The sequence below is a fragment of the Prinia subflava genome, chromosome 1 (genome assembly GCF_021018805.1).
Source record: "Prinia subflava isolate CZ2003 ecotype Zambia chromosome 1, Cam_Psub_1.2, whole genome shotgun sequence".
Taxonomy (NCBI): domain Eukaryota; kingdom Metazoa; phylum Chordata; class Aves; order Passeriformes; family Cisticolidae; genus Prinia; species Prinia subflava.
The window spans coordinates 37,098,676-37,116,253 of record NC_086247.1 but is presented as its reverse complement, the minus strand read 5'-3'; the positions used below and the strand labels follow the sequence as shown (position 1 = coordinate 37,116,253).

At 41.1% G+C, this 17,578-nt stretch overlaps 1 protein-coding gene across 7 annotated transcripts in view; it reads left to right on the top strand.

The window, feature by feature from the left end:
- The window catches only part of CHD7 (chromodomain helicase DNA binding protein 7), a 134,011-nt gene extending 125,489 nt beyond the window's left edge, over positions 1-8,522 (top strand). For 6 of the 7 annotated variants that reach the window (XM_063393507.1, XM_063393487.1, XM_063393493.1 and 3 more), the window contains 6 exons: positions 937-1,158; positions 1,387-1,830; positions 2,465-2,686; positions 3,092-3,232; positions 3,709-3,813; positions 4,602-8,522. In XM_063393507.1, the coding sequence (XP_063249577.1) occupies positions 937-1,158; positions 1,387-1,830; positions 2,465-2,686; positions 3,092-3,232; positions 3,709-3,813; positions 4,602-5,555 (2,088 nt within the window). In that variant the 3' untranslated portion in view covers positions 5,556-8,522. The remainder of the gene's footprint in view (positions 1-936; positions 1,159-1,386; positions 1,831-2,464; positions 2,687-3,091; positions 3,233-3,708; positions 3,814-4,601) is intronic. The other variant, XM_063393514.1, reaches the window with a different exon arrangement.
- Positions 8,523-17,578: the final 9,056 nt, after the last annotated feature.

Here is a 17,578-nt window from a genome sequence, read left to right as displayed (position 1 = left end):
GGGTAGCAGGGCAAGAGGACCTTCCTCTTAATAGGCTTATTTCTGGGGAAAGCAAGCAGTCTGTTGCAGCTGCTGAGATTTGCTAGTGGCTTTTGCACTGTTTTGCTGTTCAGGAAGCTAACTGATGCTCATATTCCCTAACCAGCAGTATTTCTTAGAGTTCCAAAGTTGCTTCTTCTTCAGGCAGGCTAGTATAGAATGTGCTTGAATACTGAAATGGAAAAATAAATCAAATAATGCTCATCTTCTCTGCTTTCAGCAAGTGTTTTAGAAATGTGGGCTAAAATCTTATTCCAGTCATAGTGTGAAAGTAGAACAGAAAATCTTTCATCTGTATAGGTTCAGCATAAGTAGACTAATAAACATAATTAGAGATTTTTAGTGTACACGCTTCAGTGAAATTTGAAGTGATAATGGGCGTGGAATGAAAATTGACATTCATTAGATGTCCCTAGGTTGGTGCCCGATTCATAATGTTGAACCTTATTAATAGTGACGCTAATGAGGATCCACTTCCTAGGACAGAATTACAGATCCAGCCTCTTGGATCTTGAGAACTACATCTTTAAGACACTGATTGCAGATGTGTTTATTTTCCCTTCCTAACTATTGATGTTGCCAACTACTGAAGTTTTGTAAAACAACAGTGAGTTTCTATTAAATTTTTCAATTAGTGCATTGTCATACAGAAAACTTGGTCTGTCTTTTCTCCTTCTCCTCACACTATAAATGCAGCTTTTAAATCCTATTGAAGTTTTATTCTACAAAATTGTGTTAGCTTCTTGCAAGGTGATCAGTTTATTCCTAACATGCGAGAAGGGTAGTTTCTGAATGTCTTTCTTAAGCTCTGGAAAGTGGACTGTGCCATAAGACTTACTTGACTTTAAAAGGTGACGTTTACACTGAAGGTTCATTACATACTTTTCCTTTATGCAGGACCGAGTAATGATCAACCGATTAGACAACATCTGTGAAGCAGTGCTGAAAGGGAAGTGGCCAGTAAATAGGCGCCAGATGTTTGATTTCCAGGGGCTCATACCTGGGTACACTCCAACAGCTGTGGACAGCCCTCTACAGAAAAGGAGCTTTGCAGAGCTCTCCATGGTTGGCCAAGCCAGTGTCAGTGAAGATCTCACTGCTTCTCCTCAGTTATCAAAGGCAAGGCTGCAGCATTCTCTTTTTTACATAAAACATTTTATCTTGCAGGAGCTTCTCTTGCGTAATAGAAAATAAACCAGCATGAATAAAATAGGAAAAACATAAAAGTGTTTCTTTGAATAAAATGAAGGCTTTGTTTTCAGAGTTTGTATGTTTGGAGTTTTATTTTAAACTCAACATAGCAAACAGAGCTTTGCTAATGTTTGGAAATGCTCATTTTTTTATTAGGAAGATGCACTCAATTTATCAGTTCCACGTCAGAGGAGGAGGAGGCGAAGAAAGATTGAAATTGAGGCTGAGAGAGCCGCCAAGAGGAGAAATCTTATGGAAATGGTTGCCCAGTTACGAGAGTCTCAGGTGGTCTCAGAAAATGGACAAGAAAAGGTTGTAGATTTATCAAAGGCCTCACGAGAGGCAACAAGTTCTACCTCAAATTTTTCATCTGTTACTTCGAAGTTTATCTTGCCTAATGTCTCCACACCCGTGTCTGATGCCTTTAAAACTCAAATGGAGCTGCTGCAAGCAGGACTTTCACGCACACCCACAAGGCATCTACTAAATGGCTCCTTAATAGATGGAGAACCACCCATGAAGAGGAGGAGAGGAAGGAGGAAAAATGTAGAAGGGCTTGATCTGTTATTTATGAGCAACAAACGGACATCGTTGACTGTAGTAAGACCACAACCTTTTTCCTTTTGTCTCCTTTTTGTTCCTCTGTCTGTGGTATTTCCTGAATGTGTTTTAAGTCTTATTATACTCTGCCTAATAGAAACATACAGTTTTTTCCCAACTAGGTTTTTCTTTGTTTAGAGGTGTTAATTATTTTTGAGCCAAAAAGAAATGTGCACATCAAGATTTTACTCTAGCAAATTGTAGCTGAGTTTTAGGTAGCTTGTACTTTCAAAAATTTTATATATAAAAATTATAAATTTTTATATATAAAAATTTATATATATAGTTTTTTTATATAAATAAAATATATTTCTATCAATATATGTTTTGAGGCTTAAGTATGTCTTTCTTGATGTGTTGGAAAGGTGGGAGGGTCTTGAACAATCTTGGAGGACATTGACTGGAAATGCAAAAAAACTCCTTTGCCTCTAGCACTATGTTCTTTATTGTTCAAGGATGCTAAATTTTCAAAATTCCCTGATGCAATGATACTACTTTATGTAGTATGAGTATTTAAACCCCATTAACTCTTGTGTATGCAAGATCTTGAACATTTCACTTCAGTCAGTCTCTGAAATAATTTCTCCAGCTGTTCCTCTGAAGGGAAGACTAACACAGATGTGATTGTTTTCAGGAGGATGCAGAAGTGACCAAAGCTTTTGAAGAAGATATGGAAGCCCTACCAGCAAGGAACATTCCATCTCCTGGTCAATTAGACCCAGATACTCGCATCCCTGTAATCAATCTAGAGGATGGGACCAGGCTGGTGGGAGAGGATGCCCCAAAAAACAAGGATCTAGTTGAATGGCTCAAGTTGCATCCTACTTACACTGTAGATATGCCAAGTTATGTACCAGTAAGTATGTGATTCTAGAAGTGTTGTTCTAGTGTATTAATACAAAAGTTTTATGGACATCAGACTGAATTTCCTCACATTGGGCATAGTCATTCGATCTTGTAACTTGCTTTTCAACAGAAGTTTTCTCTTTATCCACCATTCCTATTTTATCCATACCTAAGTGACATTGGGATCTTTGATTTGCTTTCCCTTTCTTAATATTTGTGTAGAACAGCATATTAGAACTGTGTCTGACAAGTTCTGCAGAATTTCTTCATCTGATACAAAAAAAAATTTTCTCACGTAATCTGAGAGTAAAGTAATGGATTCTGTCTTAAAATTGTTGTGAGAAGGGGGACCGAGATTGGTGCTTTTTGTCAAGAAATGAAAAGCTAAAAAGCAATAAATTTCTCTTCTTTCCAGAAGAGTGCAGATGTGCTGTTTTCCCCATTTCAGAAGCCGAAACAAAAACGACACAGATGTCGAAACCCTAATAAACTGGATATAAACACCTTGACAGGAGAAGAAAGGGTACCTGTTGTAAATAAACGAAATGGAAAGAAGGTAAAAATTAAGTTACTTCAGTTGAGGTCTTTAATAATGTCTTTGCATGTGGAAAGCAGGTCTTCTACTCCAAGCTTTCTCTTTAAAAGTTTAATCATTTGGCACCAGCAGTTTTTCTTACTGGCCTCTGCCACCTGGTTCCTTTAAATCCTTCTTTGCTCTTCTGATATGTTCATATTAATCACCTGAGTGAATAATTCTCACTTTTTGAACCTAAATAGCATATTTTGTCCTTGGATACAAAATTTATTAGCAGACCAGCCTAAGCTGCAGCACTTTACTGGTTTTTTTTAAACATGATTTTGTCAATTGAGGTATCACTAGCTGGTTTCCCTGTAGTTTTCCACAGTAAACTGAATGTCTTTGCTGCTGTCCTTCAGAGATTAAAGTGTGTCGATAGAAGATGTCCATATAAGTAGTTGTTTGGTTTTGTTGTTGGGTTTTTATTAAAGTCATAACCTTGTCTTTTGCATTAGATGGGTGGAGCTATGGCCCCTCCAATGAAGGACTTGCCAAGATGGCTGGAAGAAAATCCTGAGTTTGCTGTTGCTCCAGACTGGACTGACATTGTTAAACAGTCTGTAAGTGAAACTCTCTTTCCATGCGTCACTGTAGGTTATAGCACAGAAAAGTTGAAGGCTGTGTAAATTGATTGTTAAGTCTTTATCTCATAGCTGGTTTTGAGAAAATTGTGGTGTCTGTGTAGGAGTTACCCAGCTCAGGGAGATTGGTGATAGGAGGCTGCTGCAGAATTGGATTGAAATGCACTCGAAAAATCAGCTACAGTTAAGGCAGACTTCAGCATTTGTTTTGCATTATTTTTTCTTATAAGTAATAATCCTTAAAAAGCATGGGAATTTGTACATTAGGAACCACTAAGAAAATATTTGTCATATTCATAACAGAAATACACTTCATTGTCTCAGTAACAGGCAGCATCAAAGGAATAGATTTTCTGCCTTTTATTTTACAACACTTGTTTGAAAATAAAGGGTAAAATTCTGCAAATACGCAATTTAATAGAATATCACTGTTTTGAAATTCAGTACAAATTATGAAGATACAAGCTTGCAACTGCAGCATATCAGGGTGGAGCTTTTAGTGAAGTTACAGAGTTTCCAGCATGTATTATTTTACTGTTGTGTTTAAATATAAAAAAATCTGTGATCTTGATTTCTTCAGCTTTCTTACTTGTTCTAGTGCCATTCACTATAGTTCTAAACTAGTCACCATTTGCCAGGATGAAAAAACAGACCACTTTTGGAGTAGGCTGAAATCCCTTCTGTTTCTTCTCTCATCATCAGTTAACTGCTGAAAGCTAAAAAAGCCAGTTGAGGATAAAGCTTGTTTTTTCACCTTCCCTTTTTAGGGTTTTGTTCCAGAATCCATGTTTGACCGTCTTCTCACTGGACCTGTTGTGAGGGAGGAAGGAGCAAGCAGAAGAGGAAGAAGGCCAAAAAGTGAAATTGCCAAAGCAGCTGCAGCAGCTGCTGCTGTAGCATCAACTTCGGGAATCAACCCACTACTAATGAACAGTCTGTTTGCTGGAATGGACCTCACAAGCCTCCAGAACCTACAGAACCTGCAGTCTCTCCAGCTCGCAGGCCTCATGGGCTTTCCACCAGGGCTAGCAACAGCTGCTGCTGCTGGGGGGGACGCTAAAAATCCGGCTGCCATGTTGCCTCTGATGTTGCCAGGGATGGCAGGACTGCCCAATATGTTTGGACTAAGCGGATTGTTGAATAACCCGATAACGGCTACTACTGGAAATGCCACTACTGCTTCCGGTCAAGGAGAGACTGAGGATGGCGCTTCAAAAGCTGAAGAGAAGAAAAATGAGAATGAAGAGGAGAACAAAGACTCTGAGAAAAGCACAGACACTGTTTCTGCTACTGACTCTGCGAATGGATCTGTCAGTGCTGCTACTGCGGCGACTACCGCCACTGCCACCACTACCACCACCACCAACACTGGATTGCCCACAAACCCTCTGGCCTTCAATCCTTTCCTGCTGTCTACCATGGCTCCTGGCCTCTTCTATCCATCTATGTTTCTACCTCCAGGACTGGGAGGATTGACTCTGCCCGGTTTCCCAGCACTAGCAGGACTTCAGAACGCAGTGGGCTCCAATGAAGAGAAGGCTACTGACAAAACTGAAGGAGCTGCCTTTAAAGATGAAGAAAATCTCGAAGGCAGTGATGCAGAGGAGAGCCTTGATAAAACTGCAGATTCCTCCGTTTTAGAAGATGAAATAGCACAGGGTGAAGAATTAGACTCACTTGATGGGGGGGAAGAAATAGAAAACAATGAAAATGATGAATAACCAGTACCAGTTACAGTTAAAGTGTTTTAAACTTTTGACAAGTGGTAGTCCTACTGTTTACACTCACAGTTAATGTCCATACTTAGTTTTTATAAGCTGTTCTGTAACATAGTGTAGCAAAAAAAAAAAAAAGTTCAAGTCATGTTATACAGATGTGTCAAAAGGTATCTTGGTCATTAAGTATTGTGCAGTGCATTATTTATTATCCCTAGGAGAGATGAAATTTGAGAGGTGATCATGTCTTTTTAAGGAAATTGACATAATGCTCTGCTTTTTTTTTTTCTTTTGGTACCATTGGTATTATGAATTAAGCAGCAATTTGTAACCAAGTGGCACTAATAGAAGGAAGTGCTGCTTAAAGGAAGGATGAAGTTATATATTTAATTTTTTAATTTTTTTCTTTTTTTTTTCCTTTTTTTTTTCTTTTTTTTGCTGTGAAGGTCAAGATGAAATTTACCATACATATCGTACTCGCGCTTCATTTTGACTGTATGGGAGTTCACCCGCTCACACGCGCGCACACACCCACACACACACTCTCTCTCTGACAATCTTCATGATAGTGTGAATGTCTCTGTCTGGAGACGCAGCAATAATAAGGCAGCTGTTGAATGTGAAGAGTACCTTTTGGAAATTAACCCGCGGAGAAGGTTCTTACAGGATAAAGCTACAGTTTAATCGTCTCGTGATCTTGTAATGCACTGGTATAAACAAAAAGAAAAAAATCAGGTACCTTTTTTAAATTAAAGGACTTTGTTACTTTAGCCACAAAGCTAAACAGCATTACCTCAACTCTAAACTAGCCTTGAAGTTTACAGACATGACTTTGTAAATGTATTGTTTTTCTTTGTTGTGATGTCTTTTTATTTTTTTTTTCTTTGGAAACTGCTATCATGTAAGATAAGATGTAAATTGCTGCCAACTGTAGTAATGATGCTTTTAATAAAAGTGACCCATGATATGCAGAGATGTAATTATAGAATGTAGTGTTTAGGGACATCAAAACTGGTGTTCACTTTCTGTATTTGTATTTGTGGCTTTTTTATAGCATTTTCCTGCTATATTCTTTATAGATTAGTGGCTGTAAATGCTGAACTGATCGTCTTCAGGGGACTAGGCAGGAAGAGAAACCTTGAATTGCCTTCATATTTTCCACTCTAAGTAACTCTACAGAAATGCACGCTAAAATCCCTACTTTACTCCTTCAAAGGGGCATGAGAGACTGAGAATACTTTAAATGTGTTCAGCATGTGATAATATGGTACACTAAAGAACAAAAGGGCAAAAGAAAAATGAGGCTTTAATAGGCACAATATCTAGGTCATTTATCCTTGGTTAATGGGTAGAAAAACACAATGCTGTAGTGACAGCAAGGGATACAAAGGCTCTGTGGTATCCTGTAGACCAGAGCTTGTGATGCCAGAAACCACTGTGTCAAACAACCTACATGAAACTAAAACTGACCCACTTTTTATAAAAACCAGTGTCTCTTCTGGAGAGCTACCGATTTGTACCCTTTTGTGACCTTTTGATATTCGAGATAATGTACCATTTGAGGACTTCTGTTTGCATGGTGTTGTCACCTTGACACACACATACACAACGAGCTCCAGAGTGAGGATAAAAGGTTAGATTTTTCACTGGAGTACATGAAAAATTAGCTATTTCAGTAGCCAGCTGTGGGTGTACCCCTGTCTTTAGGACTAATGTTATCTGTGCTTTTGGAATGCTGGAGAGCTGCAAACCTCACTCTCCTCTACACTGTGAATTTGCACAAGAGCTCAAACGGGCAAGTATTGCAAGGCCGAAATTTGGTCCCCAGGGGGATATATGAAAAGGGGTGAACTTGGCTTGAAAAGAATATTTCATGAATGATGAAAGTAGAGGAGAAATGTGAAGGCTTAGGAGAAGTGATTTTTGTGTGAATGAATCACAGGCACACACTGTTGAAATGAATAGATGTCAGGATGTCTTGTACTGCCACTTAAATAGATCACAGGGAGTTAATGAAGGTCAGGAAGGATTCCCCCTGCATGGACATCACTGAATGGTTGATGAGGTCTGTTATTCCTGCCTCTTTCTAAAACATCACACGTAGACCACAGCAAAAAGTGAGAGGCTGAAAGCAAAGGGACATTAACTTGGGCAGGTGTGTTAAATACTCTGTTGAGTTCATTTGAGCTGTTTTTTAAGTTGTTATTAAATGCCTTGTCTTGTTTTTTTTCTACCTATAAAATTCCCGCTGTAAGAGTTTGTAGGTGCTTCCTATTGTGTGTATTCCACACATAGTACCGAATAGCAGGGTTTTTTTTCAATTCAGTTTTATAATTCCCAGAAAAGATTTACACAGACTAATGATATCCCTTGGGAGAACCCTTTTTAATTGGCAAGACTAGAAATTATGTTGTTAAATGCCATACTGAATCCCTTTCTCATCTGTCAAAATGGGGAAGTTTTGGTAACTTCTATTTTTGCCTATAGGTTTTTGACATGGAAACATCCAACTCATGATGTAGGGTGTCCAAGTGACAAATGAGTGAATCTTAGCCCTAGTACAAGCATCTTCCATTATGGCATTACTCATCTGCCTTTCCTACTCAGAAAAAAAAAAAAAAAAGTCAAAACTGAAGAACTGTTGCAGCAGAACAAATGCCATGAATGGGAATGGGAGAGCCTCCATGCTCTGAGCTTTTCAAACAGCCTTACTTCCTATAAGACAAACAGACCCCTCACCTGTTGAAAAGGTGGTGACATTTGATTTTTGGAAGGGATATGGGCCCCTGGTATGAAAAATGAAGTGGGGGGATTGCCATCTAATGTCCGAGAAATGTATTACATGAAAATATGAAGGTTTTTCTTTGATTTGACAGAGTTTTTACATGTTAATTATTGCAAAGATTCTTACGGAGTTTTAAAAGTGTGTCTAAATGAATAAAAGCTTACGTGAGTAAGATGCATAGATCAGAAGCTATTCTGCACTTGATTCACACTTGGAGCATCCTTTCTGTCTCTCATGATGAGGAGCCTTTCGTTTGCCACCAACCATTTTTTGCTGGACCTCCTAATGGCCATGGAAATGTTAATGGGGGTATCAAGGAATATAAATTATGTTCTGTGTTGCTTTCAAAAAGAAAGGACCTGTGTCAAAGTACAGCAGTGGTCTGCATGCTAACACAGCCTGTTCTGTGTGCATCGTGTGCAATCCTGCCAAGGGAAAGAACCGAACAACAAATCTCAGGCTACTACAGACTCAATTTTTAGTAAGGAGACTATAAAGGAGAACCAGTTCAAGTGTGAGTCTTGAAAATTGTTGCTGATGAAATGGACAAATTCCTAAACTAGTCCCATTTTATTTTCAGTCAGCTTCAGTCTCTTGTATTGATGTCTAATATCAAAGTGTATTGCTTATTGGAATTGCACATTTCTATTGAGGACCTTTGCCATTGGGCACTTCCTTATTTGATAAGGGCTTAAGACTGAGGGGAGGGAGGGGTTTTCAATTGTATTTTTGTATTAAGCTTCCCACTGACTTTTGTGAACAAAACTGCTTGGGACATTTTAGACTTCTGTTCCTTCTGCACCATGTATTTCAGCTACCTCTGAATCCTTAACATCAGGGCTGGGGTCAGGATATATGAGGGCTCTCAGACCTGCTGCCTTCACATTGTTTTTTGGGCACCTGAAAGGTGCCAGCCCATGAACGTTTCTGACTCCTCAGTGGGAAAGAGCGCTGGCTACAGCTTTCACTTCCATGCCATGCAAATAATCTGTTGTACCCCTTTGGCTTCAAGTGATGCCTCGGAGAGACCTGGAGATGGCTTCTCACATAGACAGGTGATGTTTTAGGTGTCTAGTCTAATCACTAGCTTGAGTGAGCTATTCTGAGGAGAATATGTGAAGGAAATTCAATTATATGATTGACAGCTGCTATGATCAAACTTTGATGGGACTTATGAAAACCTCCCTTGGAATGTAGGATGAATGTCCCAGCTCAGTCTCCGTGCAGTTTTAGATAATAGATTTGGTGCAAAAGAGCAAACGCTAGTATAAGGAACTGTAGTGCAAAATACATGTTTTCTAGAAGGGGATAACCCATGTCACTGGATATTTTTGTTTTTCCACCTCCTATGGATTGCTGTCAGCACTGGTAAAACCATCTAAACGTAATAATTTGAGCTATTTTTGTTGTAGTAGCTTAGTCCAGGTAGTTTCCAATCTGTTACTTGTCCTCCCTTAATCTTTGCTTTAGAAATTTAGATATTAGAGATAGCTGGAAGTCAGAGATTTCAGTAAATCTTGGTAATGGTAGTTACATTAGGAACAAAAACCCCATCCCTCCATTTAGAAAGTTTGTTGATGTGAGTATTGTTAACTGGCATCTCACCACAGAAAGTATTTTCTTCTTTTAGTTCCAGCTTTTTCTATGTGGTCCTTATTAACCTAGGGGGCAATATGGAGATGTTAACCATGGATTCGTCAATCTGGGCTGTTGCACCCATGAGCTGAATGGCAGCAAACTGTAAGCGTTAAAATGTCCAGCGATGGTGCACAGCTCCATGGGCAAAGAGCTGTCAGCTCTGAAACCACAGCTTTTACAGATCTCCTCTTCCTGGGTGGTGCATTGGCCTTCCAGTTCTCGGGAAGCGCCGGGAACCTGTGGGCTTTGCAAGCAAAGGAGTTGGGAGCAGCAGTGCTATCGGTCTCCTCCTCCCACAGGGTTTCTGCTATTGTTGGGCCTGGGGAAGGATTTGCATATCTGTGAGTGCAGAGCTGATGTTCCCTCCCTCTGCTCAGAGGCCCTGCGAGGAGACTCCGTGATCCTTCCTTTTTTTTTTTTTTTTTTTTTTTTTTTTTTCCTCGTCTTTCCCTCCCTCCCCTTCTAAGGGCTAGTGGAAAATAAGAGACGGCCATTGTATTTCACTGCAGCAGCATTGTTCTGCACCAGACAAAGATGGCATATTTTTCTGAACCATAGTTTCTGCTCTTTCAGCCATGGCTGGCTACTGATGAGCAGCTGTGCAGACTCTGAATAGCCTAAGGCATTTCCTAAAACCATTAGAAAATATGAATTTTCCCCAAACACGTGCCAAACCCCTCCCAAAATTATGTGGCAGGAGGACGAGAGCAGAGTCTTTACTCTTTGTCTAGAATATATTTTCTGAAAACAAAACTTTCAAGGCATGCCTGCTTTCAGAGAAAGCATAGAAGTTCTCTCAAACATATCAGTTGATTCTAGAAGAATATTTTAAAAGAAAAAAAAAGATTTTTTAATGTTAAGGATTTTTTGTGAAGGAAAGAAGTGAAAGTGAAGGGTTTTAACTAAGCTATATAATATTGCTTTATAAGCCAGACAGGTGCTGGTAATAAATAGATGAAGAAAATGTTAAAAATTGGTCCTGTTCCTCATCTGCCATGCATGTGACATTTCTGAAATATCATTTCGGGCTGTCACTGTAAGGACATGCTTTTTCTTCCCAGTCGTCTTCAAGTTCTCAACCAGACTGGCCATCTTCTGCTGTCTCAGTCTGCAGCAGGCTTGCCATCTGCTATATGGCTAATCAATTCACAAAGGTGCTGCTGGGCAGTGCAGACTCCCTGTCCTCTGCCAATATTTTCTGGAAGTTGTCAAACATAGCTGAATTTGTTCTCAGCTGTCACAATCATCGCATTGATTCCAGCTTGTAGCACTCTAGTGACCAGTGGGGTATGCGCTTTGTTTTGCAAGCAGCGTTTGCTCTTTTGTGCCTGTTTGATTAGGCTGCAGCTATCGCCGGAGTCTGAGGCAGCGTCTCTGGGGCTGCAGGTGAAAGGCGCCCTCCCACTGTTTTACCTTGCCCTCTCCCAAGTTTGAAAGGTGAACCTGTGGGCGAATCAGCAGACCAGGACTCCAGATTCAATTTCTAATTCTGTCTGCTTCCCTGAGGCGGTTGCTTTAATTGCGGTTTCCAATCTTCCGAATGGAGAATGACACTTGCCTTCTTCACAGAGATGTTGTGAGGCTAATGTTAGCAACAATCATGCAGCACTCAAACCACCCTGATTAGGACTGCCTGGGTAGAACTCCAGCTCATCCTTGAGCGTGACAATCTTCATTACATCTTGGGCTGTCGTAGTACGGCCCCCCTCAATCAACGACTGTACGATGGCAAACATCTATCCTGCTGCGAGGTACCAAATCTGCCACCTTCTCTGCTCTGTCTCCCATTCGTCGGAAAACCGCGTGCCAAGCTGCGGGTCTCGCTTCTCACTGTCCCGCTGAGTTCCCACTGTCAAGGCAGGGCCATGGCTCTTGCTTTCACTGCACAACTTGCTGCCACTTGACCTTGGGGCCGCTTTTTGTTCTGACTGCATAGTACATCACAGAAATGGGAACATAAATCAGTACACGGACTTCTTCAGGATGGTGATAGTTCATGTCTCTTTAATATTCCTTTGCTCATCCCTGGATATGATGGTGCAGCTGCTTCATCTGACTAATAGGGTTAGTGAAGTTGCAGGTTCGGGCATTGGTTTTAAGGGGCAAGATTTGCATCATTACAGCTTTGTATTCTCCTCAAAAAGCTTCTGCTGTACGTGTTGCTCTGCTGGTGGGGTAGGTCTCAAATTAAGATGGTAGATTGCTAAAGCTTTAGTACATTCTAAACTAACAGCTTTTCTTTCTCCCTGGTCATGCAGGTGTGCTGAAAACCCTCCCTTAGTGCTTCCTTGGCTTTGCTCACAGCTGCCTCAGTAAGGGAGCTCGTGCATACATCAGGGACAGGCAGTGAGAAGATAATATTCATGGATTTTCCACCCTTGTCCACTTTCTATCAGATAACAAGAAGTGGTTAGATGATGCTTCCATGGTCTTCTAGCAGAAACTGGTAGTTTAAATAAAGGCCTGAGTCTAGCTTTCCAAGTACCAGTTTCTACCAAGGAGCACCTGTCATCGGCTCTATACAACTGCACTGAAAAGGAGCATTCAGGAAAAGAAAAAGATATCTTCTGGCTTTAACACTCAGTGTTTGGATTGAACAAGCTTTTCATTGCCCTATTGGTTTCCCTTGCCATGTGAAGAACTACCATAATTTCTTTCCTACTGTATACTTATATTTAATCCAAAGGAAAACAGCATTTTTCTAGAAACCATGAGAGGCAAGCTCCAAAATATCTTTCAGCCTGTTTTCAGTATGTGCTGCTAAATACCTCATGTTTGTCAGCTCTTCTTGGCACCCTTTCTATGTAACAGCCTCTAATGATTTTGGATCAGCTTCTCTGCTGTTGATGGCTAGTAGGGATCACGCCACGCAGTAACAGCACTCCAATGTGTGCAGCATTTCACCACAACCATTTCAGAGGTGGCTGCCTTTAACCTGGATTTGGAATGGGACTTGCAAAACTCTTTCTATCAGTGGATTTCGTTGTATGCAAGTTAAAGGACAAGTGAGCTTCCTTGAACACCATTTAATGAAGTCTTCCTAAAGCAGTTGCGAGTTCATGTGCCAAGAGAATCTTAACTAAATTGGAACAAATTATGCTTCTCTGCCATGTTCTTCGCTTATTCCTCATGGAGAAGTGGCTTTTTAGATCTCTTCTTAGGCCTCATGTCTCTGGTGACCCAAGCAACATTTGCGTGCAGTGGTATCAGGTTTTCTTGCTGAGCCTTTACTGTTTGCACTACAGAAATAATCTGCAAGCAATTGCGGAGCTGGTTTTTATGCTTGTCTTCACTCTTTCTGAGAGGTAAGGGAGAATATGTTGTGAGCAGGCAAAAGCAAATTAAATCTGCACAGATCTCTTTGATGACCAATGTGCAATAAGGTTGCACGCAAATGTCTTTGTGTCTGCTGCTTGCAGCAAACAAAAACTGTCACAGGCAAAATAAGAGCCAGGAGTTCAGGGAGGAATGTAGAGATTTCTGTGGGAACACTGTGGTTTTCTCTGCCAGGTTCAAGGTGGCAGTGACACCCCTGGGGTGCAAGGTGAAGACTGGAGGGCTCTGTGGCTGATGTAGTATAGGAGTCCTTGGTGGAGCTCTGCAGGCACTGGTAAACTTTGTTTATGGAGGCTACAGCAAGGGCAGGGAGAGCCTCTGCATTGACACTGTTATCTTGAGCAAAATGCATGGGAAGGGCAGGCACAAAGTGACTCTTGCACCATCCCACCCTAGGCAGGGTTTCTGGCCGAGCAGCTGTACGAGGGAGGGGAGCCAGAGGTGGCAAAATCCTTTCATAACCTCGTGGAAAAGAATGGTTTCATCTGCAAGATGATAAATCGATGGTATGAATCAGTAGCAAAATGCAGGGCCTCTCTCATGATTCCCGTCACCTGCCAACAACCACTCAAGTTCAGACACGAACAGTTCGAGCGTCTCTGTAAAATGTGTGTAGGATGGGAACATGTGGCACAGGCTTCTCAGTGCTCACTAGATGGGTGCTGGGTAGCTTTAAATCACTGAGCACATTTTTAGCTGACACAGGCTGTGTTTACGCACATGGCTGTTGGGAGGATGGAAAAGGTGAGGATGCCATCCCGAAAACCAAAATGTCATTGGATGACTGCTACCTCTGGACTACCTCCCCATGTTCCTTCAGGTCCTGGCCATCAGATTTCATGGCTTTTAAAAGTTTATTTTCAGGTTCTGGGTTTATATCCTGTTTTATGTTTTGTTTATTCCCTTTGGTTCTATTACTGACTTAAAATTGTACGATTCATGTGCTTGCTGGCACCAAACCTCAGGTGAATCTTCTGATACTGTCCCCAAAGCTGAAGTGCCACTGGCAGCTACTGAAATCCCAGCAGTGATAGATGTAACTCCAAGTATTGCAGGGAAAAAAATCTGTAATCCTCTCAATATTTCTGCAGGTGTAAGTCCTTACCCTGATAGAAATAAAGGCATGAAAATAAAAATGAAAATGTCATCATGAAGTACGGGCAAACTGACCACTCTGAATTTGTTTAGGCATTACATTTAAATTTTAGAAATCAGCCAAATGCCACACCAGTAATTCAAGAAGATATAAATGGCTACATTATAATGAGCAGACACCTATTTTAAGTATGATCTATGTTTTAAAGAAAATTCATTACAGTAAGTCTTACAATACCAAGCTCTTCAATGAATTTTTCATGTCTGCATAGCAAGATATATATAAAATGATCGTAATCATACACCTTTGGGGCAATGCTGAGCACCAGCTGTTTCACTGATGATTTATAGGTTGCCATGTTCAAGGTTAATAATCAAGAGAAACAGGTTATAGTATGCAATGTATTTATGTCAGGTTAGAAGTTCAGTAGCGAGGATATGATGTTAGAATGATATGTGCAGTTTTAATCAGCTACATGCCAGTTTTCTGGAAAATCAAATGCAGGCACTTTCCAAAGGTAAAAAACATGTGAAAAGTTACTGAGACTAATTTTTATTTTCAATTCAGCATGGCAGTCACAAAACACACCCTGTGCAGCAGCTCCAGCCACTGGCAGGGGCATTGCTGGTGGCCATGGTTGTTTCCTCCCTGAATCCAGCTGCATCCACATGTCCTCCTGCAAGAGGACCCTTGCAGCTGTGGTTGCCAGGATCTGCTCTTCTGTGTAAGATGGTTTTTGTTGTTTAAAGGCTTGAAGTCACTATTTGATGCCATAGGCCTTTTTAACATTGCTGAATAGTTACCCCTTGGTTTACCAAGGGAACTGGAACTTTCTGACACAAGCTAAAGGTATGAGCTCTTCTGCTGAGGGCTGGGGAGCTGCAGCTGCCTGCAAACACCAGAGTCCCTGAGCAGGGCCTCGGAGAATTGTCACTGCAGAGCACTGCTTTGCAGAAACCTTTGCTTCTTCCGTTCAGCTTTCCTGAGCTCCCTTGAAGCTGAATGCTCATCCCCGGGAAGTCGGCAGCTTTCTCCACACACTGCTGTGATTATATTCACAACAGGGAACTCCAAATAAGACGAGGAGTGGGGCTAATTCATTTCAGAGAGATGTCTTTAAATCTTGCCAGATGCACTAATAGCAGACCTCTTTGGATGAAAACAGCTGATCCATGCCATCTTTGCATTTTCAGCTGTGTTAACGCACCCAACTGAGCGTGATAGGAGGTGTGCTGGTGCCAGGGTCAGGTCAAGCTTCATGCCCACAGGTTTCTGTGTCCACCTCTTCCACCAGGACTGATCTGTGGCTTAGTGGGATTTGAGACCAAGGATTTCCTTGGTGCTGAATGCTGCGTGAAGCAACACCCCTCACCCACAGACCCCAACTGCATGCTTTGACTGTTTGATGTTACGCATCCACGGTCTGCCTCTGCTTCCCGCTGTGCATTAATGTATGCTAAACAACCTGTTGAACTTATAATAACAAATGCAGCCCAGCCTCTAAACAAATGGCAAGAGGCACCCCAGCATAATAAAATCACCAGAGAGAGGGCAAGGAATAGGACACAGATGAGATTTCATTCTCATAAATTGCCTCTCTATTACACTTGGAGCATATTCACAATAGGGAACTCCAAATAAGATGAGAAAAGGGGCTAATTCATTTCACAAGGATGGCTTTAAATCTCAGCCTATATCCATGCTAGAAAATTAATTATGGCTATGATGAATGAAAGGAGAAGTTATATCAGTAATGAACATCACCATATCATGCTTTCTTAGCCCAATAAAATTTTCTTTAACTAAGCAGTGGCATTCATAAATGTCAGCAAAGCAAAACATGAAGATAATAGGATATGTTGACCTGGATGCAGGCAGGGGTGCCTGTGGGTACAGGAAAATCTGTTTGGGCCCTTACATGTTTGTGTGTGATTTTAAAAGGCCAGGCTCTCTTAGGCGTTTCACAGAGCAACTGACCAGGAAGTAGAGAAAAGGCCAATAAAAATGGGTGATATAAACATTTTATTGAGAATTGCAGGAGATGGTGGAGGGAGCTGGAATCCCAGGGTGAAAATTTGGTCATATCGAAAGTAGTAGTAAAACTAATCCTGACTATGGATTCTGGTCTTACAGCATCCAAGTCCTAAACAAAGTAACTTAAGATATTAGACTGCATACATGGAGTTATTATGGAAGGGCTTGTGTTCAAACATTTTGTTTCACTATTATGTCAAAGTGTACTGGCCTGGCAGGGGCCTTTGGAGGTTTAACCAGCCCAAAGTCCTCAAAGAGGGTCAACCACCCTTCATGCTCTTCTGTTCATATTCACTTAACCTGTTCCTGAAGACCTTGAGAGACAGAGATCCCACAAACCATGCTGTGCTTCCCTTGCATTTTACCTTACTCTCCTTGCTGTAGTTTTTGCTGTTTGAGTTGCTCCTGTTCTCTGTGAACATGGAGAACAAAACAATCCCTTTTCCTTGGCAATGGTATTTTCTAGCTTGGAAATCAGCTATGTTTCCTCTCAGTCTTTTGTCTTTGGAATGATCCATGGTTGACCCAGTCTCTCTCTACAGGTTGTCCCTTCCAGACTGCTGCCTTAGTCAGTCTCAAGGCACATCCTGGCACTGGCCCCCTGTTTGGGCTAGGACTGTTCATGTAGCCAGGTTGCATCATCTGGAGTTTCAATCTTCCCATTCATACCTCCCATCAACCAGCTCCCCTCTTTTACTATGATGTTCCATCATTTTGTGTTCAGATTGTGATCCTGCTTCCCCGAATGTCCTCTCAGCTGTCCCCCGGCTGGTCATACCTCCAAGCCTTATTTCTGCCTGATTCCAGTCTTGTTCTGCTTCTCACCAGATTGCATGGATGCCTTTCCACTGCATTATTTTGAACGAAGACCTTTTTCAAACATGAACATTGCTGTTCAAAATATTTTAAGCATCTCCATGAAAGCATGATCTCTGTTCCTTGTTGAATGCTGTTTGCACCAGGTTCTGGGAGAGACCTCAAAAAATCTGCTTTTAACTATACTAAATCCTTTCACACAGCTTCCAATTTGATTTTCCATCATGTTGCAGGAGTTCGAGTTAGAGCGTGTTTCCCCAATTTGCTTAGGAAGACTCTGTCAAAAGCCTTGCTAACCTCAAGTATATCCACAAAGCCTATTAC